This window comes from Arabidopsis thaliana, chromosome 3 (assembly GCF_000001735.4).
Source record: "Arabidopsis thaliana chromosome 3, partial sequence".
NCBI lineage: Eukaryota > Viridiplantae > Streptophyta > Magnoliopsida > Brassicales > Brassicaceae > Arabidopsis > Arabidopsis thaliana.
The window spans coordinates 9429166-9451226 of record NC_003074.8 but is presented as its reverse complement, the minus strand read 5'-3'; the positions used below and the strand labels follow the sequence as shown (position 1 = coordinate 9451226).

Below are 22061 nucleotides of genomic sequence, written 5' to 3'. Positions count from 1 at the left end.
TCGGGACAGCCATGACCATCGCCATGTTGATACATTCATTGCAACATGCGTGCCAGGTCCATTGCAGCTTCCACAAAACTTGTAGAAAGTTGCATGCCGTTTTTGTATCGTAGTTCACCTAGTCCCTTGGGTTGCTAATCATCTACTGCACGTACTTACGTGCCTTTTCCTGTGATGCTCCAGTAGTCCGGTCTCATGCATGTAACATTGGATTTTAGAACGTCTCTTGCCAATTCATCCTAATCAAACACTCACAACTAGAAGTTAGTAGGTTGATTATTTAAATTGATTTTATAACTCAACACTACTAGAAGTAAGAAGATTGGTTATTTATTAGCGAAGTTCCGAGGTCATTAACTAGACGGAGGATTTGTTGACGGTGTTGTGATAAACTTCAAGACTTGGATTGAGACATGGTCAGAGAAAGCACAGTCAAAGTGAATTAACATTGTTGGGTCAGCAATTGAAATCCAAGCATTTTGCGTGTATTCTTCCAAGCTTGGTTTGCATCCCTCTTTTGTACCCCCTTTCTTCTACTAGATATGTTCGACATAACTCTGCCCACTAAGATGAAACCACTCTTCTAAATATACTAAGGCGGAGAACTCTTGTTCATTGGAGCGCCGTAGTGCGGAGGTTATCACTGCTAAGCAATAAGTCTCAGCTAGGGCACAGGAGAACTGAGGTCGGGGGGGGGGGGGGGGTTCAAAACCTTAGTTCGCTGCTTTTCCCAGTACCAGAGAAGGGCTTATACTGAACAATAACATAAAGAAATTTTAAACCATAATCTATCTATACATCAATATGAAATTTAACTTAATGATTTCTTGAGAAAGGGGCTGACGTCAACATTTTTTATGGTTGAGGATTTCATTGTACAAATGATTTTATGTAGTAGAGTCCTTACACTTCAACCAAGACGATTTACATCTAATGGAATTGGATCAACGAGTAAGGATTGGACACGATCAATGGTCTTGGCTTTTTCAGGGCATCCATGACCATCACCATATTGATACATGCATTGCGACATGCGTGCCAGATTCATTGCAGCTTCCTTAAAACCTCTAGAACGTGACGAAGAATTGCATGCCGTTTTTGTTTCGGAGTTCATGTCGTCCCACATGTCGCTAATCATCTGATGCACGTGATCACGTGCCCTTTCCTCTGAAGCTCCGGTCTCATGCATGTAACATTGGACCGATTTGAGAACGTCTCCTCTCGCCAATTCAGTCTACATTTTAACAAACATTCACTCAATGTTTTACCAAAAAAAAAAGAAAAACATTCACTCAATTACTCATATACTATATATGCATGAATTACATCAAGTTAGAAGATAGATCACTTACTGGCGAAGTTCCAAGGTCGTTAGCTAAACGAAGAACGGTGGCTGAGCATCGGACGATGTGTTGTCGGTGTTGAGACAAAGTCTCTAAGTTTTGAACTGAGATTTGGTCAGAGAAAACGCAGTAAAAGTGGATCAATATTGTTGGGGCAGAAATTGAAATCCAAGCATTTTGCATATATTCTTCCAAGCTTGGTTTGTATCCTCTTTTGTACCACTTTGCTTCCACTAGATATGTTCTACATAAATCTGCCCACTAAAAAAACACACCAAATATTTAAACTATGACATATTTGAATTAATAATTTCTACAAAAAAATAAACTTACCGATTTCTTGAGGTAAGGAATGACGTCAATCTTTTTATATTTGAGTATATCACATCCAATGCCATTGATTTCATTGTATAAAATAAGAAAACACAACCTCATATACTCGGGAAGCTCACCAAGACGATTTACATCCCAACTGAAAATACATAAACAAATTTGCTTAGACAATACTATGTATTGTTAATATATACATTAAAACGAATCATGAAAATATGTGATCAAAATTCTTATAATTATTATTAACATAGGATTCACTTTCTGTAAATCATAAATTTTTCATTTGTAAAGAAATGTCTACATCCTTAGCAAAAACAAGATTATTGTCTCTGTAGTTTGTAAGGAACACTTAAGATATAAAAGGTAGAATATATCAAAAATCTTTACATTAACAACCGCAATAATACGAAAAGCAAAAAATTATTTGATATATATATATATATATATGTGTGTGTGTGTGATCAGTTATTATTTTATAATAATATACCAAGAAAATGAAGAAGCTTAAGTAGAAGATTTCTGTAATAATGGTCTAGTGGTAGACCATGGTACAGCTGCAAAATAACCAATTGATTGACCAAAAAAAGGTAGAATATTTCTTAACTTTTCAACCATGGAAGTGAATAGTTCTAGTTCTTCAAGAGTGCCATAGATATCGTAGATGTCGTCAATGGTTGTAACAAGGGCATTAACTATAGTCATGATCCGTCGGATATATCCAAATTGTGGTTCGTATATTAATCCAACGGTCCAAAAATAGTTCTCGACTATTCTATCTCTTACAAAGGGAAGTTGGTTAGTCAAACATGTATCCTTCCACCATCTTCATATCATTAACGAAAGAGGATTAGAACGAATTATGTATACAATAATTAACAACGAAAGACTAGTATCTATATTTCTTTGATAGTATTACCTTGAAACGTATTTGAGATCTTCTTGATGAGCAGCTTGTACGATATTGAAATCAATTTTTGCAAACTCGATCAAGACAAGATTCATGTCATGTTTCTTCTCATATGCATCTATGTACCATCTCGTGTCTAGCCTTCTCATTCTCCAATGGTACGGCATTTCTAAGGCATGATACGCCTTCTCTCGTACCTCAATGTTTTTAGTATCTTCATCATCAACAAATTTTCTTATTTGTTCTGTTGCAAAAGGTCTGATGACTTTATGCAATTTAGTATCCGATTTCGTGGAAAGATACGACGCTTCGTACAAAGAAATGATACCGTTTATATTGTTGGTCTTGAACGTATTACTTTCTATTTGGTCGATGATCACATCAAATATATCTGAAATAAACGGTTGTTTCAGTTAATATATGATATTGATCACACAACAAAATTTATTATATATAGAAATTTAAAATTTCATTATATTATACTAACTTTCTGAGACATCAAAACCATGTTGTCTAAGAAGTCGGAATTCGAGTGAGGTTGCATGTAAATCTTCTTCCTTGTCACATTTCCAGCAATTTCTTCCCATTTTAAGATGAAGATCTGTCAAAGTATCATTTATTTCTATCTCAAAATGATACGAAACCCCAAGTTTTTGCAGATCATCGATGAGCTCTAATTGCTCGAGACGGCTCTTCTTCTCATCATCAAGCATGCTCTTCACTTTTTTCTTCAACACATCTCTAGTTATTACTTCTGTTTCACTCTGTATATACATACATATGTTTAAACATGCACGTAGTAACAACTTGTTAATAAAAGAATTCATAAATAAAAGTGAAACTTAGGTGCAACAATAAAAAATTATGAAAATATAGTACAAAACTTTACCGCATATTTATTCTCGATGGAGAGGAGATAACAATGGTTCCACGGTGAAGGTTGATAGTTTCCGGAGCGTCGACTGAGTTCAACAAGAGTAGTATCCGGCGTCGTTTTGGTCATGGACTTGCATACGAAACGGTGAGGACGTCGAAGACGAAAATGGTGGGTGAGGGTATTTTGGTAAATAAGAGCTGAACTTATACGTAAAGTTGCCATTGATTTAGTAGACTATTCTCTTATTCGTGGCTGAATACATGCACTAGACAACACATATGGTTATATAGACAAACGGTAGAAGAAAATATTTTATATAATTAGGAGATCAAAAGATCTAAGGGTGTAAAATATTTTTCAATTAATAGCTAAAAAAGCTTTTATAATATATTGACCGCAAAAATGCTTAATCTATATCTGTTACAATATTTTCAACTTTTATACATTATAATCATTTCAACTTTTAAATTATTAAATAATGGTACAACCGTACAACTAATCTAACTAAATCTAAATGAAAAAAATATCATTTAACTCATCAATTATTATTTTTTTGATGATTTAAAACATGAACTTTGGATCTGATAATTGTACACATTTGTATAATTGTCATTTAAATCACACACTTCTTTTTCTCCAAAAGCTCCTTGTGTAATTATACCCACGAGGCCACTATATGTATGTAAATTTGATATCATAGCTTATTTGATTAGATAATGTCCAAGCCTAAATGATTTGTGTACCTCGTGATTCTCGTGTTATATTTGGTGACGTTATTATGTACAAAAAAATTATACTAATGGCCCCTTCAGGTAGAACAGCCATTCGCACAAAAAGTGAAGTCAAACAAAATGTATCTTCTCCAAATTCTAAATGTTATGTGTATCTCGTGATCGTCGTGTTATGTTGGCAAACAAACATGGCCCTTTTAGGTAGAGTTAGTCGTATGGAAATAAATTCTCCATTCGAAGCTTGGAGAAAGTATAAAATAAAGTATATAATGTTCACTTGGCTTAACAATCGCCACTCGTTCACTGCACATTATCTTAATTTATATCAAATTACTATTGAAAGATAATAGAAGATAACGTGCGTGTATCTCCAATATATAAGACGTCACAACTCATCACTTGCTCTGTCTTATTAGAAGGAAGACAAGAAGAGTTCTTTGTGTCGTTTGTTTATGCATCAAATTTTGCAGCAGAAAGAAAGGATTTGTGGAGTGATATTAAATATCATCATGATTCCCCTTTGTTCTATAACAAAGCTTGGTTAATATGTGGAGACTTTAATGAGATATTAGAAGGAGAGGACCATTCACTCTATGAATCATCTCCATTCGTTCTCCAAGGGATGAGAGATTTTCAAGACTTAATCAGACATTGTGAATTAACAGATATGAGCTACCAAGGCCAGAGATACACATGGTGTAACAAGAGAAAGGAAGGAGTAATATGTAAGAAGCTGGATAGGGTACTGATTAGCAAGCAATGGATGCAATAGTATGAACAGTCCTACAGCGTCTTTGAATCAGGCGGTTGTTCAGATCACCTAAGATGTCGATTCTATATTATGGAGCAGGAACAACGAGTCAAGAGGCCTTTTAAATTTATAAATGCTTTAATTTCGTATTCGGATTTCAGAAGTGAGACAGAAGAGCTTTGGAAGACAACTCAGCCTCTCTTTCATTCTACCTCAGCCATGCACCGCTTATCAAAAAAATTAAAAGGTCTGAAGCCACATTTCAGAAAGATGGGGAAGCAGTTACTTGGTGATATCTCAAAAAAAGCAAAAGAAGCCTATAAAACTTTATGTGAAAAGCAAGCAGAAACTATGACAAGGCCATCTTCACAGGCAGTGGTAGCTGAAGCGGACGCATATGAGAAGTGGTTAAGGCTGTCGGGTATTGAGGAAAGCTACCTTAGGCAAAAAGCAAAACTGCATTGGATGAAGATAGGAGACCAAAATAATAAAACTTTCTACAATGCTGCAAAGATTCGGGAGGTTCGTAACAATGTTAGAGAGATTAAGTGTGATGATGGACATATTGCATCAAATCAGCAGCAAATAAAAGCAGAGGCAGTTCGATACTTCAGAGACTTTTTAACGCTCAAACCGCCAGACTACGTGGATTGGTCGCGGGAGGAACTGGAAACTCTACTGGATTATAGATGTGATGAGAATGACAAGACAAGCTCACACTAGAAGTCACTGCAGAGGAGGTGCGGAAAGTTCTCTTCTCAATGCCTTCAAATAAATCCCCAGGCCCTGACGGATATACTTGTGAGTTCTTTAACGAGACATGGTCGATAGTAGGAAACGATTTTGTGGTAGCCATCCAATCTTTTTTTAAGACAGGCTTCCTACCCAAAGGAGTAAACTCCACTATTTTGGCCTTGATACCCAAGAGAAAAGAAGCTGTGATGATGAAGGACTATAGACCGATATCATGCTGCAATGTTCTCTATAAGGTGATATCGAAGATTCTTGCAAACAGACTCAAAATCATTCTTCCCAAGTTCATCTCTTCAAATCAATCTGCCTTTGTGAAAGATAGACTATTAATGAAAAATCTCCTCCTAGCAACAGAGATTATAAAGGATTACCACAAGGAAACAGTTTCTCCTCGATGTGCCATGAAAATTGACATATCAAAAGCTTTTGACTCAGTCCAATGGGGGTTTCTCACCACAACTCTACAAGCTCTAGATTTTCCGGAGTCTACATTAATTGGATAAAGGTATGCATCTCTACAGCGTCTTTCTCGGTACAAGTGAACGGTGAACTCGCAGGCTATTTTGGTAGTGAGAGAGGATTCAGACAGGGCTGCTCTCTTAGTCCCTATTGTTCGTCATATGCATGAATGTTTTGTCCAAGAAAATAGACAAGGCTGCAAGTGATAAAAGAATAGACTACCACCCGAATTGTAAGACGTTAAACTTAACTCACCTCTGTTTTGCTGATGATTTAATGGTGTTTGTTGAGGGAAACAAAAAATCCATTGAGAATACTTTAGAAGTGTTTGAAGACTTTGCTATTCACTCGGGGCTAAAGATAAGTCTTCAAAAGTCCACCTTATATATGGCTGGTTTACAAGAGCACCAGAGAGATGAGATCCTACAACAATTCCCTTTCGAGTATGGCTCTCTTCCAGTTCGCTACTTAGGGCTCCCGCTTTGGTTACAATGTCGACATGGGTGGAGTTCTCATTACCGACGATTCTCAGGGGACTTTACTGGTTCTCTATTGTAAGACAATGGCGCTTTCTTTCTTTATACTGCTGTGTAATCATTTGCGACTTTACTCATTGTAGAAGTCTATGTTTTTAAACTTTTCATCTTAATAAGCAGAGGGTCATTCTGAATAATTTTTCTTTAATTGTATGGAAGCTCTCTGAATATCATTTGTGGATAGTGAGATGCTTTATTATCTCTTCTGGTCTCTCAAGGGCCTGATGTTGTTTTTCTCCAGGACATCGACCAATGCTTAAAGACACTCCTTAACATCTTTCAATGCTTTAATGGCACACAGGAGAAGGTACAATGGTTGTTTATTGGGAGTTATGTGAAAGCAAAACGATAATTTCTGTGAACCTTTTGCATCTTTATTTGTCTATTGTTTAAAATTGGATGAATTTGTCTACTTTAGTATGTTTTAGAGTTTGTCCGTGGTTCTTATCTGCGTTAGGGCATATATAGTTTCTTTTGTGATTGATTGAGTTTTGCCTGAAATAGTTAGTCATCCTTATAGTAATTCTTTTACATTTGTTTTTCTTTCTATAGTTTCCACTAGTGAATTCTTTTGTTTCTATAGTATCTGATAAATGGTATTACTGTGATTCCGGAGGTTTTGCTTGGAGGGGAGAGAGAGCTGCTGCACAAGGAAAACATACAAGGTATTGAGATTTATCACTTCTCCTGGTTAGGCCTCCTTTTTTTCTTTAAATGCTTATCCCCTTCCAATTTGTTTCACTGATTATGATTTTTATCTATTTTAGGGCTTTTCCTCTCTCCTCCTGCAAATTTGGTAAGTATCTTGAGCTTTATGGCCAATCTGTGTTGCTGTGGATGTTCTTTTTTGTTCATAGTCGTTCAGATAACTTGCCTTTAGGTTTTCATTAACACTAAAGTTTTCTTTTGGGAGTCAAGGTTAGAAAGGATTTGCGTTGCACATATATTCACTCTTGATTTTTTCCCTTTTGGAACATAATTGTCTTGCACAGATATTCACTTTGCAAGTATATCTTGTAGGATAAATGATTTATAGAGGAAGAAAACGAACTTTTGTGATGTAAGTGTAACTTTTGAGATGAGTAGCTCATATATCTTCTGATTAGTTCTTGTGTGTGTGGATTTACTGTCTATTGATAGATATATCCCATTGTAGGCTCAAATGAGACATGTCTCGTTGCAGGTTTGTTTGTTTGTTTGTAGTTGTGTTTGTTGCTATGAGCCGACTTGATTAAAGCTTTAGTTACTGCCAGTAGTTGATTCACTGTAGTGGCAGTAGATTGAGAGTTAAAATTAGGTAAAACCTAAATGAACCCGTAATAGATGTAAAAATGTATAGATTTACATTGTGAGTCTTAGGCTATAAGATTGTACGTATGCAAGTCCATGGTTGCTTACGTTTGGACATCGATAGTTGTTTTTGAATTGATCTTTTTTGGTCCGAACTTGTTTGGGAAATCCAACATATCACAAAATATAATAAACTGGTGTTGTTACTATAAAAGTGTGAAATCAATATAATGGTATTGGATCAACGAGGAAGGATTGGACATGATCAACGGTCTTGGCTTTGTCGGGACAGCCATGACCATCGCCATGTTGATACATTCATTGCAACATGCGTGCCAGGTCCATTGCAGCTTCCACAAAACTTGTAGAAAGTTGCATGCCGTTTTTGTATCGTAGTTCACCTAGTCCCTTGGGTTGCTAATCATCTACTGCACGTACTTACGTGCCTTTTCCTGTGATGCTCCAGTAGTCCGGTCTCATGCATGTAACATTGGATTTTAGAACGTCTCTTGCCAATTCATCCTAATCAAACACTCACAACTAGAAGTTAGTAGGTTGATTATTTAAATTGATTTTATAACTCAACACTACTAGAAGTAAGAAGATTGGTTATTTATTAGCGAAGTTCCGAGGTCATTAACTAGACGGAGGATTTGTTGACGGTGTTGTGATAAACTTCAAGACTTGGATTGAGACATGGTCAGAGAAAGCACAGTCAAAGTGAATTAACATTGTTGGGTCAGCAATTGAAATCCAAGCATTTTGCGTGTATTCTTCCAAGCTTGGTTTGCATCCCTCTTTTGTACCCCCTTTCTTCTACTAGATATGTTCGACATAACTCTGCCCACTAAGATGAAACCACTCTTCTAAATATACTAAGGCGGAGAACTCTTGTTCATTGGAGCGCCGTAGTGCGGAGGTTATCACTGCTAAGCAATAAGTCTCAGCTAGGGCACAGGAGAACTGAGGTCGGGGGGGGGGGGGGGGTTCAAAACCTTAGTTCGCTGCTTTTCCCAGTACCAGAGAAGGGCTTATACTGAACAATAACATAAAGAAATTTTAAACCATAATCTATCTATACATCAATATGAAATTTAACTTAATGATTTCTTGAGAAAGGGGCTGACGTCAACATTTTTTATGGTTGAGGATTTCATTGTACAAATGATTTTATGTAGTAGAGTCCTTACACTTCAACCAAGACGATTTACATCTAATGGAATTGGATCAACGAGTAAGGATTGGACACGATCAATGGTCTTGGCTTTTTCAGGGCATCCATGACCATCACCATATTGATACATGCATTGCGACATGCGTGCCAGATTCATTGCAGCTTCCTTAAAACCTCTAGAACGTGACGAAGAATTGCATGCCGTTTTTGTTTCGGAGTTCATGTCGTCCCACATGTCGCTAATCATCTGATGCACGTGATCACGTGCCCTTTCCTCTGAAGCTCCGGTCTCATGCATGTAACATTGGACCGATTTGAGAACGTCTCCTCTCGCCAATTCAGTCTACATTTTAACAAACATTCACTCAATGTTTTACCAAAAAAAAAAGAAAAACATTCACTCAATTACTCATATACTATATATGCATGAATTACATCAAGTTAGAAGATAGATCACTTACTGGCGAAGTTCCAAGGTCGTTAGCTAAACGAAGAACGGTGGCTGAGCATCGGACGATGTGTTGTCGGTGTTGAGACAAAGTCTCTAAGTTTTGAACTGAGATTTGGTCAGAGAAAACGCAGTAAAAGTGGATCAATATTGTTGGGGCAGAAATTGAAATCCAAGCATTTTGCATATATTCTTCCAAGCTTGGTTTGTATCCTCTTTTGTACCACTTTGCTTCCACTAGATATGTTCTACATAAATCTGCCCACTAAAAAAACACACCAAATATTTAAACTATGACATATTTGAATTAATAATTTCTACAAAAAAATAAACTTACCGATTTCTTGAGGTAAGGAATGACGTCAATCTTTTTATATTTGAGTATATCACATCCAATGCCATTGATTTCATTGTATAAAATAAGAAAACACAACCTCATATACTCGGGAAGCTCACCAAGACGATTTACATCCCAACTGAAAATACATAAACAAATTTGCTTAGACAATACTATGTATTGTTAATATATACATTAAAACGAATCATGAAAATATGTGATCAAAATTCTTATAATTATTATTAACATAGGATTCACTTTCTGTAAATCATAAATTTTTCATTTGTAAAGAAATGTCTACATCCTTAGCAAAAACAAGATTATTGTCTCTGTAGTTTGTAAGGAACACTTAAGATATAAAAGGTAGAATATATCAAAAATCTTTACATTAACAACCGCAATAATACGAAAAGCAAAAAATTATTTGATATATATATATATATATATGTGTGTGTGTGTGATCAGTTATTATTTTATAATAATATACCAAGAAAATGAAGAAGCTTAAGTAGAAGATTTCTGTAATAATGGTCTAGTGGTAGACCATGGTACAGCTGCAAAATAACCAATTGATTGACCAAAAAAAGGTAGAATATTTCTTAACTTTTCAACCATGGAAGTGAATAGTTCTAGTTCTTCAAGAGTGCCATAGATATCGTAGATGTCGTCAATGGTTGTAACAAGGGCATTAACTATAGTCATGATCCGTCGGATATATCCAAATTGTGGTTCGTATATTAATCCAACGGTCCAAAAATAGTTCTCGACTATTCTATCTCTTACAAAGGGAAGTTGGTTAGTCAAACATGTATCCTTCCACCATCTTCATATCATTAACGAAAGAGGATTAGAACGAATTATGTATACAATAATTAACAACGAAAGACTAGTATCTATATTTCTTTGATAGTATTACCTTGAAACGTATTTGAGATCTTCTTGATGAGCAGCTTGTACGATATTGAAATCAATTTTTGCAAACTCGATCAAGACAAGATTCATGTCATGTTTCTTCTCATATGCATCTATGTACCATCTCGTGTCTAGCCTTCTCATTCTCCAATGGTACGGCATTTCTAAGGCATGATACGCCTTCTCTCGTACCTCAATGTTTTTAGTATCTTCATCATCAACAAATTTTCTTATTTGTTCTGTTGCAAAAGGTCTGATGACTTTATGCAATTTAGTATCCGATTTCGTGGAAAGATACGACGCTTCGTACAAAGAAATGATACCGTTTATATTGTTGGTCTTGAACGTATTACTTTCTATTTGGTCGATGATCACATCAAATATATCTGAAATAAACGGTTGTTTCAGTTAATATATGATATTGATCACACAACAAAATTTATTATATATAGAAATTTAAAATTTCATTATATTATACTAACTTTCTGAGACATCAAAACCATGTTGTCTAAGAAGTCGGAATTCGAGTGAGGTTGCATGTAAATCTTCTTCCTTGTCACATTTCCAGCAATTTCTTCCCATTTTAAGATGAAGATCTGTCAAAGTATCATTTATTTCTATCTCAAAATGATACGAAACCCCAAGTTTTTGCAGATCATCGATGAGCTCTAATTGCTCGAGACGGCTCTTCTTCTCATCATCAAGCATGCTCTTCACTTTTTTCTTCAACACATCTCTAGTTATTACTTCTGTTTCACTCTGTATATACATACATATGTTTAAACATGCACGTAGTAACAACTTGTTAATAAAAGAATTCATAAATAAAAGTGAAACTTAGGTGCAACAATAAAAAATTATGAAAATATAGTACAAAACTTTACCGCATATTTATTCTCGATGGAGAGGAGATAACAATGGTTCCACGGTGAAGGTTGATAGTTTCCGGAGCGTCGACTGAGTTCAACAAGAGTAGTATCCGGCGTCGTTTTGGTCATGGACTTGCATACGAAACGGTGAGGACGTCGAAGACGAAAATGGTGGGTGAGGGTATTTTGGTAAATAAGAGCTGAACTTATACGTAAAGTTGCCATTGATTTAGTAGACTATTCTCTTATTCGTGGCTGAATACATGCACTAGACAACACATATGGTTATATAGACAAACGGTAGAAGAAAATATTTTATATAATTAGGAGATCAAAAGATCTAAGGGTGTAAAATATTTTTCAATTAATAGCTAAAAAAGCTTTTATAATATATTGACCGCAAAAATGCTTAATCTATATCTGTTACAATATTTTCAACTTTTATACATTATAATCATTTCAACTTTTAAATTATTAAATAATGGTACAACCGTACAACTAATCTAACTAAATCTAAATGAAAAAAATATCATTTAACTCATCAATTATTATTTTTTTGATGATTTAAAACATGAACTTTGGATCTGATAATTGTACACATTTGTATAATTGTCATTTAAATCACACACTTCTTTTTCTCCAAAAGCTCCTTGTGTAATTATACCCACGAGGCCACTATATGTATGTAAATTTGATATCATAGCTTATTTGATTAGATAATGTCCAAGCCTAAATGATTTGTGTACCTCGTGATTCTCGTGTTATATTTGGTGACGTTATTATGTACAAAAAAATTATACTAATGGCCCCTTCAGGTAGAACAGCCATTCGCACAAAAAGTGAAGTCAAACAAAATGTATCTTCTCCAAATTCTAAATGTTATGTGTATCTCGTGATCGTCGTGTTATGTTGGCAAACAAACATGGCCCTTTTAGGTAGAGTTAGTCGTATGGAAATAAATTCTCCATTCGAAGCTTGGAGAAAGTATAAAATAAAGTATATAATGTTCACTTGGCTTAACAATCGCCACTCGTTCACTGCACATTATCTTAATTTATATCAAATTACTATTGAAAGATAATAGAAGATAACGTGCGTGTATCTCCAATATATAAGACGTCACAACTCATCACTTGCTCTGTCTTATTAGAAGGAAGACAAGAAGAGTTCTTTGTGTCGTTTGTTTATGCATCAAATTTTGCAGCAGAAAGAAAGGATTTGTGGAGTGATATTAAATATCATCATGATTCCCCTTTGTTCTATAACAAAGCTTGGTTAATATGTGGAGACTTTAATGAGATATTAGAAGGAGAGGACCATTCACTCTATGAATCATCTCCATTCGTTCTCCAAGGGATGAGAGATTTTCAAGACTTAATCAGACATTGTGAATTAACAGATATGAGCTACCAAGGCCAGAGATACACATGGTGTAACAAGAGAAAGGAAGGAGTAATATGTAAGAAGCTGGATAGGGTACTGATTAGCAAGCAATGGATGCAATAGTATGAACAGTCCTACAGCGTCTTTGAATCAGGCGGTTGTTCAGATCACCTAAGATGTCGATTCTATATTATGGAGCAGGAACAACGAGTCAAGAGGCCTTTTAAATTTATAAATGCTTTAATTTCGTATTCGGATTTCAGAAGTGAGACAGAAGAGCTTTGGAAGACAACTCAGCCTCTCTTTCATTCTACCTCAGCCATGCACCGCTTATCAAAAAAATTAAAAGGTCTGAAGCCACATTTCAGAAAGATGGGGAAGCAGTTACTTGGTGATATCTCAAAAAAAGCAAAAGAAGCCTATAAAACTTTATGTGAAAAGCAAGCAGAAACTATGACAAGGCCATCTTCACAGGCAGTGGTAGCTGAAGCGGACGCATATGAGAAGTGGTTAAGGCTGTCGGGTATTGAGGAAAGCTACCTTAGGCAAAAAGCAAAACTGCATTGGATGAAGATAGGAGACCAAAATAATAAAACTTTCTACAATGCTGCAAAGATTCGGGAGGTTCGTAACAATGTTAGAGAGATTAAGTGTGATGATGGACATATTGCATCAAATCAGCAGCAAATAAAAGCAGAGGCAGTTCGATACTTCAGAGACTTTTTAACGCTCAAACCGCCAGACTACGTGGATTGGTCGCGGGAGGAACTGGAAACTCTACTGGATTATAGATGTGATGAGAATGACAAGACAAGCTCACACTAGAAGTCACTGCAGAGGAGGTGCGGAAAGTTCTCTTCTCAATGCCTTCAAATAAATCCCCAGGCCCTGACGGATATACTTGTGAGTTCTTTAACGAGACATGGTCGATAGTAGGAAACGATTTTGTGGTAGCCATCCAATCTTTTTTTAAGACAGGCTTCCTACCCAAAGGAGTAAACTCCACTATTTTGGCCTTGATACCCAAGAGAAAAGAAGCTGTGATGATGAAGGACTATAGACCGATATCATGCTGTAATGTTCTCTATAAGGTGATATCGAAGATTCTTGCAAACAGACTCAAAATCATTCTTCCCAAGTTCATCTCTTCAAATCAATCTGCCTTTGTGAAAGATAGACTATTAATGAAAAATCTCCTCCTAGCAACAGAGATTATAAAGGATTACCACAAGGAAACAGTTTCTCCTCGATGTGCCATGAAAATTGACATATCAAAAGCTTTTGACTCAGTCCAATGGGGGTTTCTCACCACAACTCTACAAGCTCTAGATTTTCCGGAGTCTACATTAATTGGATAAAGGTATGCATCTCTACAGCGTCTTTCTCGGTACAAGTGAACGGTGAACTCGCAGGCTATTTTGGTAGTGAGAGAGGATTCAGACAGGGCTGCTCTCTTAGTCCCTATTGTTCGTCATATGCATGAATGTTTTGTCCAAGAAAATAGACAAGGCTGCAAGTGATAAAAGAATAGACTACCACCCGAATTGTAAGACGTTAAACTTAACTCACCTCTGTTTTGCTGATGATTTAATGGTGTTTATTGAGGGAAACAAAAAATCCATTGAGAATACTTTAGAAGTGTTTGAAGACTTTGCTATTCACTCGGGGCTAAAGATAAGTCTTCAAAAGTCCACCTTATATATGGCTGGTTTACAAGAGCACCAGAGAGATGAGATCCTACAACAATTCCCTTTCGAGTATGGCTCTCTTCCAGTTCGCTACTTAGGGCTCCCGCTGCTAACAAGAAGAATGACCTCCTCAGATTTCCTGCCCTTGTTGGAAAAGATCAAGTCGCAAATTAACTCCTGGTCGACTCGTACGCTATCGTTTGCTGGACGACTAAAACTCTTAAGTTCGGTAACTTTCTGCCTCACCAATTTTTGGATAGCCGCTTTCCGTCTTCCAAAAGCATGCATCAAGGAAATAGATAAACTCTGTTCAGCGTTTCTATGGTCGGGTCCATCTCTAAACCCAAAGAAGGCTAAAGTTGCTTGGTCGGAGGTCTGCACTCCAAAACAGGAAGGAGGATTGGGTTTGCGATCAATAGACGAAGCAAACAAGGTATGTATGCTTAAGCTAATATGGCGTATCCTCTCGGCACATGGGTCTTTGTGGGTGAACTGGGTGCAAAAATATCTAATCCGTGATGGTTCGTTCTGGTCTATAAAAGGCAACACAACTCGGGGCTCATGGATGTGGCACAAGATTCTCAAATACGGGGGTATAGCAAAACAGTTTTATCGAGTGGAGGTTAAAAATGGGTATCTAACATCTTTCTGGTTTGATGAGTGGTGCTCTATGGGAAGTTTATATGATTAGCTTGGAGAAAAAGGCTTCGTTGACTTAGGAATATCAAAAACTTGTACGGTGGGTGAAGTGATGGAGTCACACCGAAAGAGACATCACCGAAACCCAGTTCTAAACCTTATCGAGGAGGAGTTAAGTAATCAGAAACTCAAAAGAAATGGGGATTTGGATACTGTGTTGTGGAAAGGAAAGAACGATCACTGTAGGAATACGTTTATGAGAAAAGAAACATGGTCACAGATTCGGACAGCCAAACCAAGTATGGAAGAGTACAGAGGGATATGGTTCCCACATTCCACCCCAAAGTACTCTTTTATCACTTGGTTAGCAATGAAGAATAGATTGTCAACTGGGGACCGGATGTTGAAGTGGAAAGGCAACGCCAATGCAAAATGTGTCTTTTGTAATGATCTAGAGGAGACAAGAGATCACTTGTTCTTCTCATGCCCTTATACGTATCAGATATGGGAGGAGCTCACGAGAGGCTTGCTGTTGGACAAATTCACGGCGGACTGGAAAGAAATCACAAAGCTAATCGCAAAAAGGAGTAGAGACCAAACAATGACGTTCATCACACGGTATGATTTCAAAACACAATTCACTCAGTATGGCGGGAAAGGAACAACATGAGACATGGGGAACATCCATTACAAGCTGCAATGCTTGTAAAGACGATCGATAAAAACGTCAAGAACCGGCTAAGCACGCTCAAGACCGGAGGCACACCAAAGTATGAAGATGGCATAGTACTTTGGTTTGCAACAAGAAGAAACCAAGACTAGTACTGTTTTTTTTCTTGTATATATTATGAAAAGTTCTTTACATTCATATGTAAAACTCAGTGATTTTTGCTTTTGAGTATAATTTAACATAATATTCAAAAAAAGAAAGATAATAGAGGAATTTTCTAATGAGCTTTATTAGATCTACATTATGATCGACTTTTATAAGCAGTATTCTATGACATCAGTTTTAATTCAACCCCATCGATGTTCCTTTGAAAAGAGAAGGTTTTACAAAGTGTAAGAATATGAAACAAAATGGTTCGAGACAAATAACATGCAAAAATTTATAGTAAAAAATTTATTTGATACTGCAAGATGTTTGCATGTTATTGTTTTCGAATCATCTTTATTCATTGATTGGTGCAAAGATGAGTGAAGAGTAGTGTTATATCGCCATGTTTCTCTATTTGAATTCGTTATATAATTTTGTTTTTAGGGTTTAAACTGTAGAAATAGTATCAAACTGTGGCCATACATTTGTGTGTTTGTTGAATCTTTTCCGAGTCACTATTGTAAAGATTGTGTGATTATATTGAATCACATTGAAAAAATCTAAAAGAAATTTGGAATAATTATAGTAACTAGTAATTAAAATATTATCTGTTCTAAAACCCTGGCCTTTTGTATAATATATTTTTGTGCTGAGTGACAAAAAATTTGAATTTTTGATTTCCATAAGACCATCTCCAACTCCACTCTATATTTTTTTTCTGTAAATTCTATTTTAAAGCAAAAATATCTAACTCTAAAATAGAAATCTCAATTTTTTCTTCTATATTCAGAAATCTCTATTTTCAATTTATACAACATCTCTATTTTCAGCTCAGAGGCAATGAATTCTCTATTGGGACTTTCTCTTAATTTCTTCTTTGTCTTGCCTCTTAAAAGCCCACTAGAAATCGTAAAGAACGTATATAATTCATTGGTTTAAAATGTGAGCCGATTTTGCTGGTTTTTGTGCGAAAGTATCCCATGGTTGCTTAAGTTTAAAAATTAATTGTTAACTTTGCAAAAGTCTTAATTTTGGAAATCGAAACTTTTATTTTAAATCAGTTCCGTAATCCAACATCGCACACAAAGTATAATATAACTTGTTTTCTTACTATTAGGAAATATTTTAGTGTCTTTTAATCTAATGGGATTGGGTCAACGAGCAAGGTTTGGACACGATCAACGATCTTGGCTTTGTCGGGACATCCATGACCATCGCCATGTTGGTACATGCACTGCGACATACGTGCCAGGTTCATTGCAGTTTCAACAAAACGTCGAGAAAGTAACGAAGAACTGCGTGCCGCTGTTCTTGCTTCATAGTTCATCTCGTCCCACGTGTGACTTATCATCTGCTGCACATGTGTGCGTGCCTCTTCCTCCGAAACTCCGGTCTCATGCATGTAACATTGGACCGATTTGAGAACGTCTCCTCTCGCCAATTCATCCTACATTGTCAAGTCATATATGAATTGCTTAGCGGTTTTTTGCCATGATATAGAGACTTTCGTCCACCTAATTTATGCAGTCGAGTTTTAAGACTTTGGTTTCATTTGTGAGTTACTTACAAGATTATCCTTGTTATAAATACTCATACACGATTTAAAACACATAAAAGTGGCGAAGTTACAAGAGAGAACACTTACCGGCGAAGTTGCAAGGTCATTAGCTAGACGGAGCACAGTGGCAGAGCATCGGACGACGTCTTGTTGTTGTTGGACCAAAGACTCCAAAATTTGAACCGAGATTTGGCCAGAGAAAGCACAGTAAAAGTGGATTAACATTGTTGGAGCAGAAATTGAAATCCAAGCATTTTGCATGTATTCTTCCACGCTTGGTTTGTATCCTCCTTTGTACCACTTTGCTTCAACTAGATATGCTTTACATAAATCTGCCCACTATAGTTTGAACAAAAACATATATAATCAATAATTATTTATTTTTATCCAAAAAATAAAACTATAATGTGTAAATACAAATTTGAACTTACCGATTTTTTGAAATAAGGAATGACGTCAATATTTTTACATTTGAGAACATCACATCCCATGGCATTGATTTCATTAAACAATGTAAGAAAACACAACTTCATGTATTCGGGGAGCTCATCAAGACGATTTATATCCCAACTGCAAATAAATATTTTAGATAACATTATTATTTAAAACTAAGAATATCATGAAAAATAGCTGATTAAAATCCTAATAATCTATCATCAACATATCATTTTTCCTATAATTTTTATTTACAAAAAAAAACTAATAGAAAGATGGAATTGAAAAAAATATTTATGTGAACTTGTGTGGAATATGATTAATTATATATACTTTTAAACGACTACTACTTAAAAATATATTTTAAAACGTGAATATGGGATATATTAAACACACTTAATTTACATCGTATACTATATTATTTTAAATATAATGTTATGTAATTGTAATTATATACAAAGAAAATTCAGAATAAATATAAGCAGTAGAGTCCTTACTTTTGAACCATAGCAGTGAAGAGCTCAAGTTCTTCAGGAGTACCATAAATATCGTAGATGTCATCAATAACTGTAATAAGTGCAGCAACTATAGCCACGATCCGTCGGATATATCCAAATTGTGGTTCATATATCATTCCAACGGTCCAAAAATAATTCTCAACAATTCTGTCTCTTACAAAGTGAAGTTGACTACCCAAACCTGTTTCCTTCCACCAACTTCATACAATTAAAAGGAGAGGATTAGAAAGAGTATATATATGAAAATATTGATGTGAGATTTACCAAAACCAGCATTTATATATTTTCCTTCTATTAATCTCTATTACCAGGAAACGTATTTGACATCTTCTTGATGAGCAGTTTGTACGATATTGAAATCGATTTTGGCGAATTCGGCCAAAAAAAGATTCATGTCATGTTTCTTCTCGTATGCATCTATATACCATCTCGTCTCTAGCCTTCTCATTCTCCAATGGTACGGTATTTCTAACGCATGGATCGCCATCTCACGTAACATAATGTTGTAAGTTTCACTTTCATCATCAACGAAATTTCTTATTTGTTCTGTTGCAAAAGGCCTGATGACTTTATGCAATTTAGTATCCGATTTCGTGGAGAGATACGATGCTTCGTATAGAGTGATGATACTTGTTATATTGTCACTCTTGAACGTATTACTTTCGATTTTGTCGATGATTACATCAAATATATCTGAAATGCATGGTCTTTTTAGTTACATATGATATTTATACAGTGAAACTAATTTATAGAATTTTTTCATTTCGTTTTTACCGAGTGTGAAAATACTAACCTTCTGAGACACCAAAACCATGTTGTCTAAGAAGTCGGAATTCGAGTGCGGTTGCATGTAAATCTTCTTCCTTGTCACATTTCCAAATATTTTTTCCATTTTCAAGATGAAAATTTGTCAAAATGTTATTTATTTCTTGCTCAAAATGATACGAAACCCCAAGCTTTTGTAAATCATCGATGAGCTCTAATTTCTCGAGACGGCTCTTCGTCTCTACTTCCTCTAGCATCTTCTTCACCTTTTTCTTCAACACATGTCTAGTTATCACTTCTTTTTCATTCTGTATCCATCATATTATAACTAATTAGTAAGTCATCTTTAATACTAGCTACTAAGAGATATTTTAGAGAAAGAAAATCAGATTTATGATCTAATAGCATATATAAATCATTTTTGTTAAATATTTAATACATTAGTTATCTTAATACCTTTAACAAAAAAGTATAACCAAATGTTCTTATATATATATATATATATATATATATATCTATGTATGAAATGTATACTAACCAGAGTTCATGAGAAAAATAGTCTGTCAGATAATATTGATCCAATAAAACCATGCACATGTCAGTTTTCCCAAAATATTTACATGTGTAGTAACAACTTTTGTAATTAAAAACGTCACCAAATGAAACGTTAATAATGACGAATACTTTACCACATATTTGTTCTCGATGGAGAGGAGATAACTATGGTCCCATGAAGAAGGTTGATAGTTGCCCGAGCGTCGACGGAGGTCAAGAGGATTAGCATCCGGCATCGTTTTTGTCATGGATTTGGATATGAAACGACGAGGACGTTGAAGACGAAAATTATGGATACATGCATTTTGGTAAATAGGAGCTGAACCTATACACAAAGTAGCCATTGAATTAGTATAAGATTCTCTTCTTTCTGGCTGAATATATTGGAGAACACATACGTTTATAACTTTATATAGACAGAGTCAGAATGATGACTTAGAACACTATTTCGGTACATGATTTTGTTTCTGTTTTTTTTTTTTTTCAATAGGTTGTCCAATTTGGTTTAACTTGAAGTTTATTTTTGTGTATGTGCCAACTACAATATCTTATTTACCAAATTTATTTCTATTTTCACCATATAAAATTATAAATCATAGTCAATTATTTAAAGATATCTATTATTATATCTTTATTTACAAGATTACCAGATAAATAGTTATTTTTCAAGTATATTCAATTAAATAGTGTGACAAACTTTACCCAATTTTGCTGCATGTCAATACTCTTTTCGCAATGTCTAATATCCACTTTTTGTAACTGAAATTTATCTAATTAAAATCTTCTACATGATTAAATATAGAAGTTATAAAAACTGCGTACAAAGATTAAGTGATGGAGACAGTTCAAGTTTGATTACAAGACAGTTCAATCTGATGGCTATGAGTTTTGTTGGCAGACATGCCAAAAAAAATTAGGTTGTCGTCGATTTCATTTGTTCTTTAGGAGAAAAACATTGATAATCGAAGAAAAAAAGTTTGTAACTCCGTTTTAATGATTCAAATAACTTATATGTGTAGAGGATTTTGAAAAAACAATTTCCATATTATTTTAATACGAATTTACGTGTTGGTTTTTAAATGTTGTAGAGAGATATAATTAAATAATATAGAAGTAAACTTATTTGATTCAACTTAATAAAAAAAGTTAGTTTGAAAAAAAGGTTATGTGATTCTCTTGTTTTGTGATCGTAATGTACACAAAACGGTTTAAGTATTTTTGCAAACAATATCTATGATTGATGAGATATATCAGTGATTAACTAATAAAAGTGAGAAAAAGAACAATATTTGGATTCACAGTTCACACATAATGGTTTAATTCTTTTATTAATTTTTTTTTTTTTTCTAAACAACCAGAATCATACTTCAATCAATTCAAAAACTCTTTTCAATTTACTCATTTCAGAACTATGTTATCCTATTGTAAAAAATATAGTTCTAATGTATACTCAATAAGCCGTATGAAGGAAAATTATAGGCTTTATTCTCAAAATCACGCTATTGTATTTTTAAATTTGATAAAATTCATCAAAAAAAATTTAACAATATAGTCTACGCTACTGTGTTTTATATTTGATAAAATTCATCAAAAATTTTAGCAAAAATGAAAAGCAAACAAATAAAAACTAACTAACTTACTTTCATCCCAATGTAGTAGAAATTCATGACATATGAAGAATCATTAAAGACCTTTTAGATCCCTTTGAATTTGGCAGGAATTCGAAGCCACATCGTACATTTGATATCTCCAATATATCACGAATCGTCTAGTTTTTTTGTGGATTAGTTTGGATATGTCTTGTTAGGATATGTATTATCTTTTCCTTTTTCAATAAACCCTACTGAATCTAGGGTTATGATTCCACAAAAAGATCTATAAGTTTTTTCTACTCCAAAGACAATTGGTTTTGGCTCATGGGATTCTTCCCATTAGAGAGTATCATATGTATTCTGAAGTGAGTAAACAACTTTAGAAGATGGC

General features: G+C 34.9%; 3 protein-coding genes and 2 pseudogenes across 8 annotated transcripts; 2 read left to right on the top strand and 3 right to left on the bottom strand.

Annotated features, from left to right (window-relative positions):
* Window positions 1-189: 189 nt before the first annotated feature.
* TPS-CIN (terpene synthase-like sequence-1,8-cineole) lies at window positions 190-3818 on the bottom strand. Its single transcript, NM_113485.5, has 7 exons — window positions 3473-3818; window positions 3071-3347; window positions 2593-2974; window positions 2281-2499; window positions 1677-1815; window positions 1353-1604; window positions 190-1234 (listed from the first exon to the last, which is right to left on the bottom strand). Exons 1-7 carry the CDS (start codon window positions 3680-3682, stop codon window positions 911-913), a joined length of 1803 nt encoding a protein of 600 aa, NP_189212.1. The 5' UTR covers window positions 3683-3818; the 3' UTR covers window positions 190-910.
* Window positions 3819-4415: 597 nt separating this feature from the next.
* On the top strand, window positions 4416-6676 carry AT3G25826 (annotated as a pseudogene; the record flags this gene model as incomplete). The annotated part of the gene is made up of 1 exon: window positions 4416-6676.
* Window positions 6677-8452: 1776 nt separating this feature from the next.
* Window positions 8453-12081, bottom strand: TPS-CIN (terpene synthase-like sequence-1,8-cineole; the record flags this gene model as incomplete). 4 transcript variants are annotated; one of them, NM_113483.5, is made up of 7 exons in its annotated part: window positions 11736-12081; window positions 11334-11610; window positions 10856-11237; window positions 10544-10762; window positions 9940-10078; window positions 9616-9867; window positions 8453-9497 (listed from the first exon to the last, which is right to left on the bottom strand). In NM_113483.5, the coding sequence occupies exons 1-7, from the start codon at window positions 11943-11945 to the stop codon at window positions 9174-9176; spliced, it is 1803 nt and encodes a 600-aa protein (NP_189210.2). In that variant the 5' UTR covers window positions 11946-12081. The 4 variants fall into 4 exon arrangements, with proteins under 4 accessions (NP_189210.2, NP_001326843.1, NP_001189976.1 ...); NM_001338768.1 differs by having other exon boundaries at window positions 9940-10762; NM_001203047.1 differs by lacking the exon at window positions 9616-9867 and having other exon boundaries at window positions 8720-8827; window positions 11736-11977.
* A 716-nt stretch (window positions 12082-12797) lies between these two features.
* AT3G25815 lies at window positions 12798-16268 on the top strand (annotated as a pseudogene; the record flags this gene model as incomplete). Its single annotated transcript has 1 exon — window positions 12798-16268.
* A 958-nt stretch (window positions 16269-17226) lies between these two features.
* AT3G25810 (Terpenoid cyclases/Protein prenyltransferases superfamily protein) lies at window positions 17227-20465 on the bottom strand. Its single transcript, NM_113482.5, has 7 exons — window positions 20213-20465; window positions 19552-19831; window positions 19067-19451; window positions 18738-18956; window positions 18237-18375; window positions 17893-18144; window positions 17227-17694 (listed from the first exon to the last, which is right to left on the bottom strand). The coding sequence occupies exons 1-7, from the start codon at window positions 20420-20422 to the stop codon at window positions 17383-17385; spliced, it is 1797 nt and encodes a 598-aa protein (NP_189209.2). The 5' UTR covers window positions 20423-20465; the 3' UTR covers window positions 17227-17382.
* Window positions 20466-22061: the final 1596 nt, after the last annotated feature.

What these genes read in the sequence shown, in the direction of transcription:
- TPS-CIN (NM_113485.5), bottom strand. Translation starts at nt 3,682, where the DNA reads ATGGCAACTTTACGTATAAGTTCAGCTCTTATTTACCAAAATACCCTC. An exon ending in TGGTTTTGATGTCTCAGAAA is followed by an intron (nt 2,975 to 3,070) that starts GTTAGTATAATA and finishes CGTTTATTTCAG; the next exon opens with ATATATTTGATGTGATCATC. An exon ending in ACGACCTTGGAACTTCGCCA is followed by an intron (nt 1,235 to 1,352) that starts GTAAGTGATCTA and finishes GTTAAAATGTAG; the next exon opens with ACTGAATTGGCGAGAGGAGA.
- AT3G25810 (NM_113482.5), bottom strand. Translation starts at nt 20,422, where the DNA reads ATGGCTACTTTGTGTATAGGTTCAGCTCCTATTTACCAAAATGCATGT. An exon ending in TTCCTTATTTCAAAAAATCG is followed by an intron (nt 18,145 to 18,236) that starts GTAAGTTCAAAT and finishes TTCAAACTATAG; the next exon opens with TGGGCAGATTTATGTAAAGC. An exon ending in ATGACCTTGCAACTTCGCCG is followed by an intron (nt 17,695 to 17,892) that starts GTAAGTGTTCTC and finishes TTGACAATGTAG; the next exon opens with GATGAATTGGCGAGAGGAGA.